Source organism: Hypanus sabinus, chromosome 27 (genome assembly GCF_030144855.1).
Source record: "Hypanus sabinus isolate sHypSab1 chromosome 27, sHypSab1.hap1, whole genome shotgun sequence".
NCBI lineage: Eukaryota > Metazoa > Chordata > Chondrichthyes > Myliobatiformes > Dasyatidae > Hypanus > Hypanus sabinus.
Window position 1 is genome coordinate 23,269,072 of NC_082732.1, and position 18,674 is coordinate 23,287,745.

General features: G+C 42.8%; 1 protein-coding gene across 3 annotated transcripts in view; it reads right to left on the minus strand.

Moving 5' to 3' along the window:
* The window catches only part of arhgef19 (Rho guanine nucleotide exchange factor (GEF) 19), a 122,397-nt gene that overhangs the window by 50,770 nt on the left and 52,953 nt on the right, over positions 1–18,674 (minus strand). For 2 of the 3 annotated variants that reach the window (XM_059951944.1, XM_059951945.1), the window contains exon 2: positions 17,687–18,274. The exons of the other annotated variant lie outside the window; for it this stretch is intronic. In XM_059951944.1, the coding sequence (XP_059807927.1) occupies positions 17,687–18,274 (588 nt within the window). The remainder of the gene's footprint in view (positions 1–17,686; positions 18,275–18,674) is intronic. 3 annotated transcript variants of the gene reach the window in all.

Sequence of the window (18,674 nt, forward strand, 5' to 3'; positions counted from 1 at the left end):
CAGCCCGCAGAACTATATTAATAAACCTTGTTAACGTTTTTTCCCCGCAATTCTGGCAATTTTCCAATAGATGACGCACTCTATATACATTTGTGGCGACCCATTTCCTGGCACATCCGAACCGGCTCACTATTAGCCAGCGTTCCGGCTAAGAAAGATAGCCTGTGGGGAATTGCGAGCACAGAGCTTTGGAGCCTCTGCGCCACGGGGGGCAGGTAGAGGGAGGCTTAAAAGTGAGGCTGGGGATTTCGAATAAAGTTTTTTTCTTCGACTGCAGTTACCGACCCCATGTCGTAATTTTAGCGCTGCATGTAGCACACCGCTACACATTGACCTCTGTTGAGGTGCAGCGTATTACTCCACATTTGCGCTTTACTCTTTGTTCAGGTTGACCTATTTGTGTGAACAGGCGTTCAGCGTCATGAACATCAACAAAGCCAGCCACAGATCCAAGTTAACTGATCAACACCTCAGATCCATCCTGAGAATCGCCACAACAAAACTAAATCCAGACTTTGATGCGCTGGCTAAAAAGGGAGACCAACAACACTGTTCCCACTGAAATTAAAAATAAGTTTCTTCCTTGTGTTATGTAAAAAATGCTTTTGAAAATATTTTTTTTCAATAAGCCTTACATGTTACATGTCATTTCTGTTAAGTGATGGACATGAGTAGTGCGCAGGTGCACGTATGTTCTCAAAATAAAAAATGCACTCCAGATCAAACAACGCGCTCTGCATACTGGCACGCTGTCACTGTTCTGTCTTTGTTCTGGTCATTGTTGAGTTTTGGCACAGGGGACAATTGAATAAGAAGGAGCAGGACAAGTAGACCTACATCTCCTACCGTTTTTGAAATAAAGACAGTCAGGAGGAGAGTGATGATGATAACATCTTGAAGGATAACAGAATTTTCAGTGCTTTAAAATAATAACTGTTACTATTAAAAAAGCTGTATTTTATTCATTTAATTTTCAGTGTTTTAAAAGTCATTTCAATAAATAGCTAAATGCCATGGGACTTCAAAGACAGATATTTCGTTGTAATGCATTTGTTCATTTTCAATTGAAATTAAAGCACATGTTTTCGACATATCCCATGATATTTTATTTTCTCTTATGAGGTGTATTATCAAAACACTCCGTCCATCTGCTCCTGGTCCGGCCCCCCCCCTGTCAAATTTTAGAACCCTTTGTGGCTCATAAGTCAAAAAGTTTGCCCACCCCTGATCTAAACAGAAACCAATTTGGCTGAACAAATTGTGTTACCGTTGTGGCAGGAGCAATGCAGGTTAACCTTGCTCAAAATGCAACACACAAGAGAAAATCTGCAGATGCTGGAAATCCAAGCAACACACACACAAAATGCTGGAGGAACTCAGCAGGCTATGGAAAAGAGTACAGACGACGTTTCAGGCTGAGACCCTTCAACAGGACAAAAATACAACAAAGTAGAACACATCCAATGACACACACAAAATGCAGGTGGAACACAGCAGGCCAGGCATCACCTAGGGAGAAGCGCTGTTGACGCTTCAGGCCGAGACCCTTCGTCAGGACACATACAAAGAGCATGTCAGGCAGATAAAAATAAATTGACTGCTCAGAGAAGAGAACAAGATAAAAATTGCAGTTGCAGCTTCAAAAAGAGCACTAATCTGCATGCTGTTGATGAAAAATCTGATAATGATGAGCGACTTACAATGTGATAACTAACAATAGACAAGTAATACCGTTTACACCAGAAGTGAATTGCAAATTAATTAAAACGGAATTGGACACTGACTGTTTCAGTCATTCCACAAAATGAGTGAACAGTATTTCAAAGATAGTGAACTGAAGCCTGCAGACATCCAGCCAGAAAACACATAACTGGAGAAAGTACAACTCCTGTGGGAATGACATTTGTAACAGTGAAATACAAAAAAACAAGCTACACTGAACTTGCATGTGGTAAAAACAGGAGGGCCAGTATTGTGGGGGCATGATTGGCTAAGACAACTACAGCTTTGATTGGAGATCGATCTACCATTTGCATGCCACATTCCCCTGCAATGAAGCCAAATGAAAGCAAATTAAGAAAGGTGCTAGATGATGCCAAAACTCTCTCTATGCTGTACACATAGCATAGGGCACACAGGTGTTGGTGCCAACCACTCTGTCTCTGGTTGAAAAAATGGACCAAGAAAGGACCATGATGCTCAGAGGAAGCTGGAAAGTGTCGAAAGCAGTGGTCTGACTATAACATTTTTTGTAGGCAACATATCTGAGAAAGTTTCTGATACGTTAATCAAGTCAGAAAGGAACTTCCAGGAAAGATGCAAACATTCTGCTTTCGTGAGTATAAAGAACCAGAATCTACTCTGTTGTTGCATGAGCTTCATCTGGGAGTCAAAAAACAGCTTGTAAAAGCAAATGCAAAGACCGAAGCCCAGTTGGATGAATGGAAGGCCAAAAAGAAAGTAGTCAATGGAGATACAAAAACAGGATTCATCAGATGATGTTGTGGATGAGGAAACCAAGAGGAGAGATCAGATTGTAAAGGGAGCGATAGGAGGATTAATTAATAGAATACTCCAGTGAACTAAATGCACCTTCCCAAGATCAAGATTCACAAACCAGAAGAAAAAGGTAGAGAGAAAGAATGTGAATGAGAAAGAGAAAGAAGGAACGTGAGAAGGAAAAAAAAAGAAACCAAAGTAAATCCAGAGAGAGAAAAGGAGAAGAAAAGTGCCCAGAGCTGTCAGAACCACTTCCTGCAGTCTCAGAGTCAACTCCTACAACCACCACGGCAGAGGCTCCAGACCAGAGATTGTTTTCACAGCCACATGTCTCACCTGCCAAGCAGAGTGATCCCCCTTGTCAGGGAAAACATTATCCCATAAGAGTAAGAAATCCTTCACAGCAATCAAATCTTTAGACACAAACAAGAGAAATTTTGCAGATGCTGGAAATCCAAGCAACACATACAAAATGCTGAAGGAACTCAGCAGGTCAGCCAGCATCTACGGAAAAGAGTATTAAGAAATCTTTAGGCCTGAATGGGCCAATTTAAAAATTGACTATGTTGTGGATATCTATTATAGTAGGTGCATAATATAGTATACCCTGTATATAGTTGAGATGCATTCTCTATTGAGTTGCAGTTTATGGCTAAGCAGGGAGGAGTATTGTGCATTTAATATTTCAGTAATATTAGAGTAATGCTGCAAATATATCATTCAATTAAGCATTCTTGTTTATTTACATAACTCACTACGGGTTATATGGAAAAATACCTGAAATGCATATGTCATCAGGTTACCACGTGATACGAGTGCACCTCGCTTAAAGAACAAACTTAGACTCATATCTCCTGACTCTTTTGTTTTCCTTTGAATTAATTAATGTTTTGAAGCTACAAAATATAAGATGGGCAGCCATCAACTTGAAGGCACGACATTGATTTCTCTAACTTCCAGCAATTCTTCTTCACTTCTTCTCTTTTTCCATTTCCCACTGCGGCTCCTGTTATACTTTGTAACTCCGAAACATCAAAACTGATTGAAAGGGAACACTGAGCCGGGGACACGAGACTGACTTCATTTTTTACTTTGAATGACGTGCACACACATAACGTGGAGGCATGATGACATACACCATTACATCCTTTTACGTGTAACTCGCAATGAACGCTTTAAACGAACAAAGAATGCTTAATCACAGATATAGCTTTCTTCTGTATGCGTTCACATCCTGAACAGGGCATGGCAAGCTTCTCTGATCAATGGGGCCGGCCTCGGCTAAGTCCGCTTTGCTGCAGGCTGAAGTGTTTTCCTCCAGAAGGGTTTGCAAATATATCTTCTATCCTGCGCAGTGGGAATTGATCTACTTTCAGTACTGGGTTGATGGTGACCTTAAAATCACCACCGATCCTGTCAGACCCATCCTTCTTGGTTGCTGGGACCACAGGTGAGGAGATCCAGGTAACCTTGGAAAGAATTCCTTCAGCCTCCATGCGATCTAGCTCACTGGCTGCGTTATCACGGATAGTATAAGGAACCGGATGAACTTTCCAAAACTTGGGTGTGGCATTTTCATTTAACCCTTGATGTGTTGAATTTTCTAATACTATCCTTGAACACTGCTGTGGTATTCCAGTACCTTTTAAAATTTGCTTTGTTGACTCCCATGCAGGGGATGTGGCATGCAAATGGTAGCTCGATCTCCAACCAAGTTGTAATTGTCTCAGCCACTCACATCCCACAATGCTAGCCCTCTTGTTTTTACCACATACAAGCCCCACATACTAGGTTGATGTATTTCACTGTTATGGATGCCATTCCCACAGCAGTTATCTTTTCTTCAGTATAAGTTCTTAAGCTGGATATCTGCAAGCTCCTGTTCAGTATCTTTGAAATACCGTTCAATCTCATTTTGTGGAATGAATGAAATAGCTGGGCCAGTGTCCAATTCCATTTTAGAGGCCATTTTTGAACGCTTCCTTGTAAGATTCCACAAACTAAATGATCTCTCCGTGCATCAATAAGCCCATTACCGAACTGATAATATTCTCAATGTCTTCAATTCAGGCATGTGCACTGAAACCGACTCCCCTTCCTATTGATTCCACTGATGAAACCTAAAGTGTCCTGTAATCAACAATGGTTTCTGTTCTAAACGTTCTTGCATTACTTTCATGATAACAGCAAAGCTCATTTTGGCTGGTTTGGTTAGGATAGCTAAACTTTGAATCCAACTGTATGCCTTTAAATCCAATGCATTCACAATATTGGCAGTCGCATTTCATTGGCTATTTCATTTCCTACAAAATACTGCTCAATTTGCTCAGTATACAATATTCAGTTATCTTTTGTGCAATCAAATGCATCTACCTTTCCAATGTGGCCAGCCAACTTCTGCTCTTTTTTAAAATTTATGATTATTATCACCCAGTACTCGTTGTTTATGAACCCGTGAATCTGTCTGTTTTCTGGTTTTCTTTTTAAGCTCAAACAGCTTCCTCCACTTGTAAAGTAAAAAAAAGTGCCGTGATTTTGAAAATCTTGCTGCACTTTTTAAAAACTCAAGCGCCTCAATTCGCTCCAAATTTGCTTAAATCTTTATATTGCCACTCCTCTGTTTTGCAACTATAAATCATAAACACCAATTGAAAGGAAATATGGAGCCAGGAATGTGAGTCTAACTTCATTTTATACTTTAAGCGAGGCGTACGTTTAAGACGTGGTGGCAAGGTAACATATGCCATTACGTATTTTGACATTTCACCCATAATTTATTATTTAAATGAACAAAGAATGCTTAATCCAACAATATATTTACAATATTACTGAAATATTAAATATAAAACAGTTTCCCTGTTACCCCTTTTCTTCTCCTCACTGGTCTATCACCTCCCTTTGTTGTTCCTTCTTCCTTTTCTTCCACAGTCCACTTTCCTCTCCTCTCAGATTCTTCAGCTCTTTACGTTTTCCACCTATAACCTCCCAGCTTCTTACTCCATCATCCCCTCCCCCACCCACCCATCTTCCCCCTCCCCCGGTCTCGCCTGTCACCTGGCAGTTTCTCTTCCTTCCCCTCTCCCCACCTTCTTCTTCTCCCTTCCTCTCCAGTCCTGACAGAGGCTCTTGGCCCAAAATGTTGACTGCTTATTCCGCTTCATAGTTGCTGCCTGACCTCCAGCACTGTGTGTGTTCCTCAAAACTTGCAGTGTCTGCAGAATCCCATGTGCTAATAACCTTACAGGGCTGTCATTTCTGTGAGTCACAACAAGAATGCAGCACTCCTGCCAGACATTCTGTGTCGTGGGCTCGATCCTGACCATGAGTACTGTCGAGGCAGCGTTTGCACATTCTCCTTAAAATACCGAGGGTTTTGCTCAGGGTTCTGGTTTCCGGTCACAACTCATGGGCATTTTGTTGCATTGACTGACCGCTGTAAGTTACTCCTGAACGCAAGGGACCCTAGTACGGACAAGAGGCAGAATAATCAAAAATGTACACCTGACGGACATTTCCAATGCGGAGAAATATGGCTGAAGAGAAGCTGTAGGAGCGGGCATGAGCCAACAACTTCTTTTTTTCGAAATAAGAAGCCTGGCACTGCTTATTGGATTTCAAGGCATCTGCTCAGTGGATTGCACAGAAAATTGAACAGTCTGCTCTCAGCTTCTGGGCCAATACAGGTGTGACTAATATAGCTGCAACCAGTAGTGGGAGAGTCTAGAACCATGGGACACAGCCCCAGAATAGAAGTACCTCTGTCTAGTACAGCGATGAGGAGGAATTTCTTTAGCCAGAGGGTGGTGAATCTATGGGTGCAGAGGGTAAGTCATTGTGTGTATTCAAATCAGATGTTGACAGGTTCTTGATTAGTAAGAGTGCTAAAGATTACAGGGAGAAGGCAGGAGAATGGGGTTGAGAAGGAAAATAAATCAGCATTAATTATGTGCTGGAATGGGAGTGAATAGCCTAATTCTGTTCCTATGTCTAATGGTCTTACAATGAAATGAAAGGATCAGTGACGAATTTATTTGAACAATTATGTTATCTGGAACCACAATGAACCAAATAGACAGGCCTCTCAGCTTCACTAAAGGATGTTACGACCACTATTTACCAGGGTGATACTTCGCATTAATTTGCAATGAAAAGTGACAACAAAAGAATCATTACTCTTGAAGAAGAATCTACTATAAAACACAAGATCAATTCTATTTATGGTATTCTAACATCATTAAGTATTTGACAAAACCAATTCCTTTGATGATATTTTAATAGCCAAATATGATGATTTTAACACACACTAATAAAACATGACACTAAACCCAAATTTACTTATGTTCTCTCATGTCAGGACCAATCGTCGCTGCATTGCACCCGAGGCAAGTATATTTTACCTTAAATAAGGAGGATAAAATCAGCCTTCCAGGTTTTAACTCATTAAGGCCGTGTCTGGTATGGTGGGGGGGGGGGGGCTACTGCACGGAATCGTAGTAAGCTGCAGAGGGTTGTAAAATCAGTCAGCTCCACCATGATCATTAGCTTCCATAGTATCCAGGACATCTTCAAGGAGCTACGCCTCAGAAAGGCAGTGTCCATTATTAGGGATCCCCATCACCCAGGACATGCCCTCTTGTGATTGCTACCATCAGGGAGGAGGTACAGAAGCCTGAAAGCACTCACTCAATAATTCAGGAACAGCTTCAGCCCCTCTATCCATCCAATTCCTAAATGGACACTGAACCCATGAACACCACCTCACTCTTTAAAAATATTATTTCAGTTTTTGCACTATCTTTAATTTCACTATTTAATAACATACATGTATATACTTAATGCAACTGACTTACTTTTTTTCCCTATATTATCATGTATTGCATTGTTCTGCTGCCACCAAGTTAACAAGTTTCACAACATAAGCCAGCGATATTAAACCTGACTCCAATTCTGAAGTTTCTGTACAGAATATGCAGACTTGGATGAATGATAGGGAAACATAAATGATGCAAGTTTATACACGCAACAACAGTTTCCACAAAAGCGTGTGTTTTTGCCTATTATGTATGAGTACCAGTGTAACGTATGGGCCAATTCACACGGCAAATGCCCACCCCAACATGTTTCTGCATATGTTTTCATTGGTGCCTGAACATACAAATGTATATCAGTGTGCTCACTGAGGTTTACCCGAGTGTCTGTGAGAGCACTGATTATGGAAAGGAAATGGGAACAGACAACATTTGAGGAAAACCATTTCTAGATCACAAAAACTAAAGTGAAATCTCAGAGATGCAAAGATAAGTTAATCCTACGTTTTGGTTAGTAACCAAAAAACATTTTTCATAATATTTGAGTATTGTGGAGACGCAGCTAAATCCAAGTGTGCCCTTGTCTGATATGATCTCTTACACACCTTCCAGCACATGCATGGTTTCAGATTAGGAGTGGTGATCTGTCTCCTATTGAGGAAGCTAGCATTGTGGCTCTGATGACACGATCAGAAGTGGATGTGACTCTGATCAAAATAACGTACTACTGAAGGACAGACACAAAATACTGGAGGAACTCAGCAGCCAGGCAGCATCTATGGAAAAGAGTAAACAGTCGACGTTTCGGGCTGAGACCCTTCATCAGGACTGGAAAAAGAAAGATGGAGTCAGAGTAAGAAAGTAGGAGGAGGGGAGGAAGGCGTACAAGATGGAAGGTGATAGGTGAAACTGGGAATGGGGGATGGGTGAAGTAAAGAGCTGAGGAAGTTGATTGGTGAAAGGGCAGGAGAAGGGGGAATCTGATAGGAGAGGGTAGAAGATCATGGAAGAAAGGGAAGGGGGAGGAGCACCAGAGGGAGGTGATAGGCAGGTGAAAGGAAAACAGGAATGGGAAATGGTGAAGGAGGGTGGGGGCAATTATCAGAAGTTTGAAAAATCAATGTTCATGCTATCGTGTCAGAGGCTACCCAGACGGAATACTGCTCCTCCAACCTGAGTGTGGCCTCATTGCGATAGCAGATGAGGCCATGTACAGACATGTTGGAATGGGACTAGGAAGTAGAATTGAAATGGATGGCCACCAGGAAATCCTGCTTTTTCCAAATTGGACTGGCATTTAGATCGATTAAACTTCACTCTCAGTTTAGGTTGACAGGCCTTGAATCTGTCTCTCCTCCACTCTGACTTTGCCTCAAACATGCCCCAACTTTGCCTCACACCCGCACACTTCGACCCTCAACTCAGCCTTGCCTTTGTTCGCCTCTCCATTATTTGCAGCGATCGTTTACCATAAATGTTACCAGAGGAAGTGTTATTAATAAAGTATTTAGTTGTATTCTTTGTTTTGTTTGCCGCCAATAAGTAGCCGCTGGGCTTCACCAGCGCCACCTTGAACCAGGAACCAGAAGCTACGGCTAAGATGGATGACGGGAAAGCCACCATTTATTGGTACCCTTCCAAATTGCAGAGTCCATCTTGATTTGAAAATAATTTGCTCTTCTAGCTAGGTCCAAATCCAGAAGCACCATTCAACAGAAAAATTGCATGAGGTTTATAAGGTGACTCACTACCTCTTTTCTCAGGAGTTAGTGACAGGCAATAAATGCAGACCTTACAAACTATACCCACATCTTGTAAAACAAATAACAAATGTGTTCTTCGGTGTTTCAGTGATCCAGAGAACGTACCGACTGACATGTTGACTATTAATATATGTTAATACAAATGTGTCCTTGCTCGTCTGCAAGGATGTGACCATGCACTGTGTTATTAACATACAAGTGAAAGTATGTGTGCTTATCCAAGTTTGCTTGTGGAATTTTGAAAAGAGATTTAACAGAGAAAAAAAAAACGAGCGGATGGAGTGTACTTGGATTTCCCAAAAAAAGTACTGATAGGGTCTTATCAGCAGGAAATAGGAGCTCATGGAGTTCAGGAAAATAACTTGGATGAAAGATCTGGTAATATTCAGAAAATAAAGCAGGGATGAACGGATCATTGTCAAGTTGGCAAGCAGTAACTAGTCAAGTGTGCCACAGGAATTGGAACTGGAGCTATTTAATGACTTTGCTGAAAGGTAGTATTTTCAGATTGCCAGTGACATCCACAAATATCACATTCAGAGATACGTGGGATATAAATTGTGACGAGAATACAAAGAGTGCACTAAAGGCTATTGACAGGTTATTGAGCGGGCAAAAACATGGTGGATAGTATACAATACAGTCAAAGTACATTTTATTATAGAAGTATGTGTATGTTACCATATACTACCTTGAGATTCATTTTCTTGCGGGCATTTGCACGAAAAAGAAGAAATACAATGAAACTTGTGGAAAAACTACATAAACAAAGATTGACAAACACCCAATGTGCAAAAGAAGACAATTTGTGTCAATAAAAAAATGCTGAGAACATGAGGTGTAAAGAGTACCTCGAAAGTGAGTCTGTAGATTGTAGAATCAGTTCAGGGTAGTGGCGAGTGAAGTTAGCCACACCGGCTCAGGATGGTTGTAGGGTAATAACCGTTCCTGAATATAGCCTCATATTCCCCAATTAACCCATGTAAAAAGCAGAATATCAGTGAAGTGTTGTAAATGTTGGTGTACAGATAGATTTGTCTATCCATCTAACAACAGACTAGGTTAGCATGCATATGGGACAAATACTTAGGAATATTGGTCTTTCGTGCCAGGAAGATGAAGCGCAAGGATTAGGACACTTGTATCAGAATCAGGTTTAATATCACTGGCATATGATGAGAAATGTGTTGACTTTGTGGCAGCAGTACAATACAACACATAAAAAACTGTATGTATATACTGTAAGATATATACATGTACAAAATAGTTAAATTAAATAATAGTGCAAAACAATAGGAAATAAAAAAAAGTAGTGAGGTAGTGTTCATGGGTTCAATGTGGGGGAGTTTAGGACCAGAGGGCACAGCCTCAGAATAGAGGAGATTCATTTAGAATTGAGATGAGGAGGAATTTCTTTTGCCACAGGCAGCTGTGGAGGCCAAGTCATGAGGAGAATGAGGTTGAGAGGGGTAATAGATCAGCCATGATGCAATATTGGAGCAGATTCAATGGGCCAAATGGTCTTATGGTCTAAATAGAGGATTTGGAGATGGAATTAGAAACATAGAAATATAGAACACCTACAGCACAATACAGGCCCTTCGGCCCACAAAGCTGTGCCGAACATGTCCTTACCTTAGAAATTACTTAAGGTTATCCATAGCCCTTTATTTTCCTAAGCAGTCCAGGACTCCAGGAGTCTCTTAAAAGACCCTATCATATCTGCCTCCACCACTGTCACCAGCAGCCCATTTCACGCACTCACCACTCTCTGTGTAAAAAAACTTACCCCTGACATTTCCTCTGTACCTACTTCTAAGCACCTTAAAACTGCGCCCTCTCATACTAGCCATTCCAGCCCTGGGAAAAAGCCTCTGACTATCCACATGATCAATGCCTCTCATCCTCTGTCGCTACAAGGACAAAAGGCCGAGTTCACTCAACCTATTCTCATAAGGCATGCTCCCTGATCCAGGCAACGTCCTTGTAAATCTCCTCTGCACCCTTTCTATGGTTTCCACATCCTTCCTGTAGTGAGGTGACCAGAACTGAGCACAGTACTCCAAGTGGGGTCTGACCAGGGTCCTATATAGCTGCAACATTACCTCTCAGCTCTTAAATTCAATCTCACAATTGATGAAGACCAATGCACCATATGCCTTCTTAACCACAGAGTCAACCTGCGCAGCTGCTTTGAGCATCCTATGGACTCATACCCCAAGATCCCTCTGATCCTCCATGCTGCCAAGAGTCTTAACATTAATACTTTTTTCCGCCATCATATTTGACCTCCCAAAATGAACCACCTCACATTTATCTGAGTTGAACTCCATCTGCCACTTCTCAGCCTATTTTTGCATCCTATCAATGTCCCGCTGTAACTTCTGACAACCCTCCACACTATTCACAACACCCCCAAACTTTGTGTCATCAGCAAATTTACTAACCCAACCCTCCACCTCCTCATCTAGGTCATTTATAAAAATTACAAAGAGCAGGGGGTCCCAGAACAAATCCCTGAGGCACTCCACTGGTTACTGATGTCCATGTAAAATATGACCCGTCTACAACCACTCTTTGCTTTCTGTGGGCAAGCCAGTTCTGGATCCAGAAAGCAATGTCCCCTTGGATCCCATGCCTCCTTACTTTCACAATAAGCCTTGCATGGAGTACTTCGTCAAATGCCTTTCTGAAATCCATATACACTACATCCACTGCTCTACTTTCATTAAAAAAAAAGTCACATCCTCAAAAAATTCAATCAGGCTCATAAGGCACGACCTGCCTTTGACAAAGCCATGCAGACTATTCCTAATCATATTATTCCTCTCCAAATGTTCATAAATCCTGCCTCTCAGGATCTTCTCTATCAACTTACCAACCACTGAAGTAAGACTCACTGGTTTATAATTTCCTGGGCTATCTTTACTCCCTTTCTTGAATAAGGGAACAACATCCGTATTGTGCTGTATGTTTTCTATGTTTCCAACTCTCCAATCCTGCAGAACTTCTCCCATCTCGATTGATGATGCAAAGATCATCACCAGAGGCTCAGCACTCTCCTCCCTGGGACTCATCTGGTCCCGATGACTTATTCAACATGATGCTTTCCAAAAGCTCCAGCACATCCTCTTCCTTAATATCTATATGCTCAAGCTTTGTCACGAATTGTAAAGCTCTGAGCATTGGCTGGTGAATGCACAGCTGCCAGTGGTAGAGTGGTTAAACTTCAGTGATAAAGAAAGTAGCCTGAATTAGAGGAATATGGAGATTGTACTGGTTATAGGGCAGGAGAAGATCACAGAGAGAGGATGAGAATATCTATATATGTCAGATGGCACAACAGGGTTGGGTGACAGAAGTGCATGTAACATCTGAAATTAATGAAGACCAGAAGAGGGCGGTTGACAGAGAACTTAAACTAGAGGCTTGTGGGAAATAAGAGTGGACATTGGGGTGCTGAAAATTACACTGGAGAAGTAGTAATGGGGAACAAGGGAATGGCATAGGAACTAAAAATGTATTTTGCTTAAGTTTACATTGTGGAAGACACCAGCAAAACGCCAGAACTTTGAGAGTGTCAGGAGGCAGAAGTGAGTGTAGTTGCTATCACTAAAGAGAAGGTGCTTGGGAAACTGGGAAGTCTAAAGGCAGATAAGTCACCAGAACCATTTGGATTACACCTCAGGACTCTGGAAAAGGTATTGTGGAGGCATTAGTAGTGATCTTTTGAGAATCACTAGAGTCAGGAATGATTTCAGGTGACAGGGAAATCACAGACATAACCCCACACTTTAAGAAGGGAGGGAGGCAAAAGACAGGAAATCATAGACCTGACTTCTGTGGTTGGTAAGATTTTAGAGTTCATTATTAAGGACGATGTTTCAGGATATTTTGAGCACATGATAAAATAGGCTGAATCTGGCATGGTTTTCTTAAGGGGAAATCTTGCCTGACAAAATGTTCGGAATTCTTTGAGGATGTAACAGATAGGATAAACAAGGGAATATTAGTGGATGTTATTTACTTGGATTTTCAGAAGGCTCTTGACTAGGTGCTGCACATGAGGCTGCTTAATAAAACAGGAACCTCTGGTATTATGGGACATGTACTAGCATGGATAGAAGTTGAACTGACTGGCAGAAGGCAAAGGGATGGGAATAAAGGGGACCTTTTCTGGTTGTCTGCTGGTGATTATTGATGTTCCCCAAGTGTCAGTGTTGGGTGTGCTACTTTTCACATTATATGTTAATGATCTAGATGAGGAAATTGATGGCTTTCCAGCCAAGTTGGCAAATGATACAAAGGTAGGCGAAGAAGCTGGTGGTGTTGAGGAAGCAGGGAGTCTGCAGAGAATGGACAAGGAAGTGGCAAATGGAATACATCATAGGGAAGTGTACGGTCGTGCATTTAGGTAATAGAAATAAAGGTGCTGACCATTTTCCAAATGGGGAGAGAATTCATAAACCAGAGTAGACAAGTTCAAGGACTGTATAACTCATGTTCTCGGTAGTACTTATTCACTTTTTGATATGCACTGTCTGTCTTCTTTTGGACATTGGTTGCTTATCAGTCATTGTTATATATACTTCTAAATTCTACTATATTTCTTAATTTTCCTGTAAATGCCAGCAAGAATGGACCAGATGTACAAATAGGTATTTTGGATAGTCAGGGACTGATTAGGGACGGTCAGCATGGCTTTGTGCATGGTAGCTCCTGTCTAGCCAATCTTACAGAGATCTTTGAGGAAGTTACCACGAAAGTGGTTGAAGGCAAGGTGGTAGATGTTATCTAAATGGACTTTAGTAAGGCATTTGACCAGGTCCCACATGGGAGGCTGGTCAAGAAGGTTCAGTCACTTGGCTTTCAAAATGCAGAAAACGGGATTTGACATTGGCTTTGTGGGAGATGTGAGAATGGTAGGAGAGGGCTGCCTCTCTGACTGGAGGCCTGTCACAGGGCATGCCACAGGGATCAGTGCTGGGCCCTTTGTTGTTTGTCATCTATATCAATGACATTGTTAACTGTATCAGCAGGTTTGCAAATGACACCAAGATTGGGGGTATAGTGGACAGTGAGGAAGGCTATCATCCCTTGCAAAGGTCTCTGCATCAGCTGTAAAAGTGGGTTGAAAAATGGCAGATGGAATTTAATGCAGACAAGTGTGAGTTTTGGACTTCAGTAGGACAACCAGCATAAGTCTTACGCAGTGAACAGTAGGGCACTGAGGAGTGTGGTAGAACAACAGGATTTGGGAATAGAGGTCCATACTTCTTTGAAAGTGGCACCACGGGTAGATAGGGTAGTAGAGAAAGCTTTTGGCACAATGGCCTTCATAAGTCTATGAACTGAATGCAGGAGATGGAATATTATGTTGAAGTTGTATAAAACATTGGTGAGACCTAACTTGTGTGCAGCTTTGGTCACCTACCTACAGGAAACTTGTAAACAAGGTTGAACGAGTACAGAGGAAACTTACAAGGATGTTGCCAGGTCTGGAGGACCTGAGTTATAAGGAATATTGAATAGATTAGGATGGTATCCTTTAGAACATGGTAGACTGAGAGGAGATTTGATAGAAGTACAGGGGTCCCCCCACTATACAAAGGTAGAGTGTTCCTATGAAACCTTTCTTAAGCCGAAATGGCATAAAGTGAAGAACCATTAATTTATATGGGAAAAATTTTCGTAAAAGTGAAAATCCTCTTCGTAATGCAAAAACAGGTTACTAATGTAGGTCTTTTGTAAAAGCGAAGTGGCGTAAAGGGAACATTCATAAAGCAGGGGACGCCTGTATACGAAGTTATGAGGGGTACAGATAGAGTAAATGCAAGTGGCTTTTTCCACTGAGGTTGAGTAGGACTACAACCAGAGGTCATGGGTTAAGGGTGAAAGGTGAGAAGTTTAAGGGGAACATGAGGGGAAACCTCTTCACTCAGAGTGTTGTGAGAGTGTGGAACGAGCTACCAGCACAAGTGGTGCAAGCGAGCTCCATTTCAATGTTTAAGGGAATAGGATAGGTACATGGATAGTAGGGATGTGGTCGTAGTGCAGGCCAATGGGAGTAGGCAATTTAAATTGTTTCAGCATGGCCTAGATGGGATGAAGTCATGGCCTAGATGGGATTTCAGTGCTGTACTTTATGACTACAAGAAAATTAATCTCAAGGCAATACATATATGGTGGCATACGCTCAGCAGCTAGCTCCTGTATCTAATAAAGTGTACGTTCACGGTCTTCTCACTGGAGACTGTTGTGCATGAAAATCCCAGGAGATCAGCAGTTTCTGAGATACTCAAACCACCCCATCTGGCACCAACAATCATTCCACAGTCAGTCACTTAGGTCACATTTCTTCCCTATCCTGATGTTTGGTCTGAACAACTGAACCTCTTGACCATGTTGGCATGCTTTATGTATTGAGCTACTGCCCTACAATTAGCTACTTAGATATCTGCATTAACAAGCAGGTGTACTGGTGTACCTAATAAAGTGGCCACTGAGTGTACATGTCCTTTGATAATAAATTTACTTTGAATTTTACAGGTTGAATTAGAGGCAAGTAAGGTAAATGTAATGTGAGCATTCATTTGGAGAATAGTAGAGCATAAAAACAAGGACAATGGGGCCACCCTCAGGGTGGAGTGGCAAAACCTTATATTCTGTCTGGGGAACCTCCAACCTGACGGCATGTCCATTTCTCCTTCCAGTAAAAACAAATTTCTCCCTCTCTCCTCTTCTCTATTCCCCACGTTGGCCTCTTACCTCTTCTCACCTACTTATCACCTCCCCCTAGTGCCGCTCCTTCTTCCCTTTCTCCCATCCTCTCCTATCAGATTCCTTCATCTCCAGACCTTTACCTTTTCCACCAACCCGACTTCACCCACCACCTTCCAGCTATCCTTCTTCCCCTTCCCCCACCTTTTTTATTCTGCCATCATCCCCCCCCCCCTCCTTTCCGGTCCTTAAGAAGGGTCTCAACCTGAAACATCATCTCCATGGATGCTGCCTGACCTGCTGAGTTCCTCCAGCATTTTGTGTGTGTTGCTAAGGATGTAACACTGAAGCTTTATAATGCACTGGTCAGATCACCTGTGGAGTACTGAGTTAAAGTATGCTGAGCGTTTGATAGCTCCAGGCCTGCACTTACAGATGGCCAATTCTGATACGAACAGAGGAAGTGAGTTACCTGGTTACTGAGTTCAACATACAATCTAGAAGACTGCAAAATGACTTCACAGCAAATGGAATGCTACTCCTCAGGGCTTACACTGAGCCTTGCAGTGACAGTGCAAGAAGGTCCTAGACGAATAGATCAGAGTCAGAGTGAATGATGAATTACAGTAACAGGCAACCAAAAGCATGAGGACCCCTGCAGACTGAAAGGAGGTTTCTACAAAGCATTCACCCAATCTACACTTGGTTTCTCCACTGCAGAGGAGACTACAATGTTAGCGGCAAATGCAATGTTGTTTTAAAAGTCCCTAAGATGTAGGAGCAGATTTGGACAATTTGGTCCATCGAATTCTCCCCCACCATTTTATCATGGCTGATCTGTTTCCCCTCACAGCCCCAGTCTCCTGCCTTCTCCCTGTACCCTAACCAATCAAGAATCTATCAACCTCTGCTTTAAATATACCCAGTGACTTGGCTTCTGCAGTCCCCTGTGGCAACAAATTCCACAGATTCACCACTCTTTGGCTAAAGAATTTCCTCATCAATCTAAAAGGGCATCCTTCAGTTCTGAGGCTGCATCCCCTGGTCTAGTTTACGCTTTTATTTCTCCTTCCAAAGTACACTTCCCGACACTGTATTCCACCTGCCGCTCCTTTATGAAGCGCCACTGTTCAGCCCGCAGAGGCAAACCTGAGCTGCTGGCCGCCTTTCACTTTAATTCTCCACCTGACTTCTCTGTCTGTGCTTTCCTGCACTGGTACAACATGGCCCAAGGCAACATCAATAAACAGCACCTCGTCTTCCACCTAAGCGAAGGCAGCCTCTCAGTCTCAACGTCAAATCCTGCATCTTGAGGTAACTCTCTTGCTTCATATCATTACCAGCCCTTTCTGATGAAGGCTGTCTTAACTTTAACAGTCACTCTCTCTTCACTTGATACTGCGTCGTCTGCTGGGCATTTCCTGCATCTCACAGCCTCGTTTGCTTGCTTTCCTCAGATCCAACAGATCTGCAACAGTTCATTACCATGGCAACCCCAGCTTCAATCTGTCAGATGTTTCCTTTCTCCTACCATCCCTCCTTCCCTCATCTTTTCTGCAACTTAAAATGTATTTTCTGTCTCTCCCAGTTCCTGAAAGGGGACTTCTGTCCTGAAACATTAACTCTGTTTCCCTTTTCACAAATGCTGCCTGTCTGTGAGCAATTTTCCAATGTTATTGCAGATCTACAATTTTGAATTCCTCCAATAAGGAAAACAATCCGGCTTGATTTCAGGGACAGGAAGAGGCGGGGAATGCATTGCTCAGGAAGTGACCTTTCAACCTGGATTCTGAACCATACTGGGAAGACAATGAAAAGGACGTGTAGCTTTATGAAAAGTAAACCAATGGCAGGAATAGTAAGAGGGAAGAAAGCAGAAAAAGATGGGTTATTTACTTGCAATTTTTTCCTGGTCCGAACTTTGAGAGGGTCGCCTCTGCTTGGAACTCGCCTCACCCCTCTCCACCTCGGCCAAGAGTGTGTTGAGGGCAAAGTCACTCTTGGAGGCACCACTGAAGCTACTGTCTAGGGGCAAGCGTTGGTGCGGCCAGCTATCAGCCTTGCCCACAACCTGCCGGCCGGACAGGGGGCAGCCTGCCAGAGTCGGCGTGACAATGGTATTGTTCTGGCCCGCATCATCCAGCGTCCAGCTGTCTGCAGCCCCTTGGCGTCCATTGAGTCGGAGCTGAGCCTCAGCCACGGTCTCGCAGTTATCGAGGGGCAAGGCTAGCTGTCTGGAGAGGACTTGCTTGGGTCTCGGTCCTTGCTCTCTGCACAGGCGGGCACTTGGGTTTCTACGTTCCTGCTCGTCCTTCTCTTTCCCTTCCTCGCCACTCCTCCGTGTACCATTCAGCATTAGCTCTGTCAGCTCGCTGAAGGAAGCACTCCCCTCTTGGCAAACAGCAACGTGATTCTTCAAACAGGGTGTGTCCATCAGGCTGTCCTTGAGGGTCTCCATTTCCTCGCCATTGGAAATGTGCATCTCTGCAGGATGTCAATGAGAAAGTCCATTCAGAACCAGCACAAAGACAGACACCTCACCATAAACCAACAGTTTCAGAGGGAAAGTACTTACCGTGTATTGTCCCGTATGGAGACTGAGGGTCCCAGGACAGAGCTATCACACAGGGCAATACAACTCAGTTCAGCTCCTACCAGTTGTGGGCCAAGAGAAAGAATACACCACCTCCCTCCCTCTTCTCCAGCATCTCCCCAAACCAGTACCACCATCCCCCCCCCACCCCCATTCTGATCATTCTCCGTGGATCTGCATCAGAAACTGGACTCGAGTGGACAGCAAAGATGGTCGTACTGAGGTGATATAATAGGCTGGACTCACTCAACCAGGAATGACCTCCATCACACAGATCCAATGGCAATAATG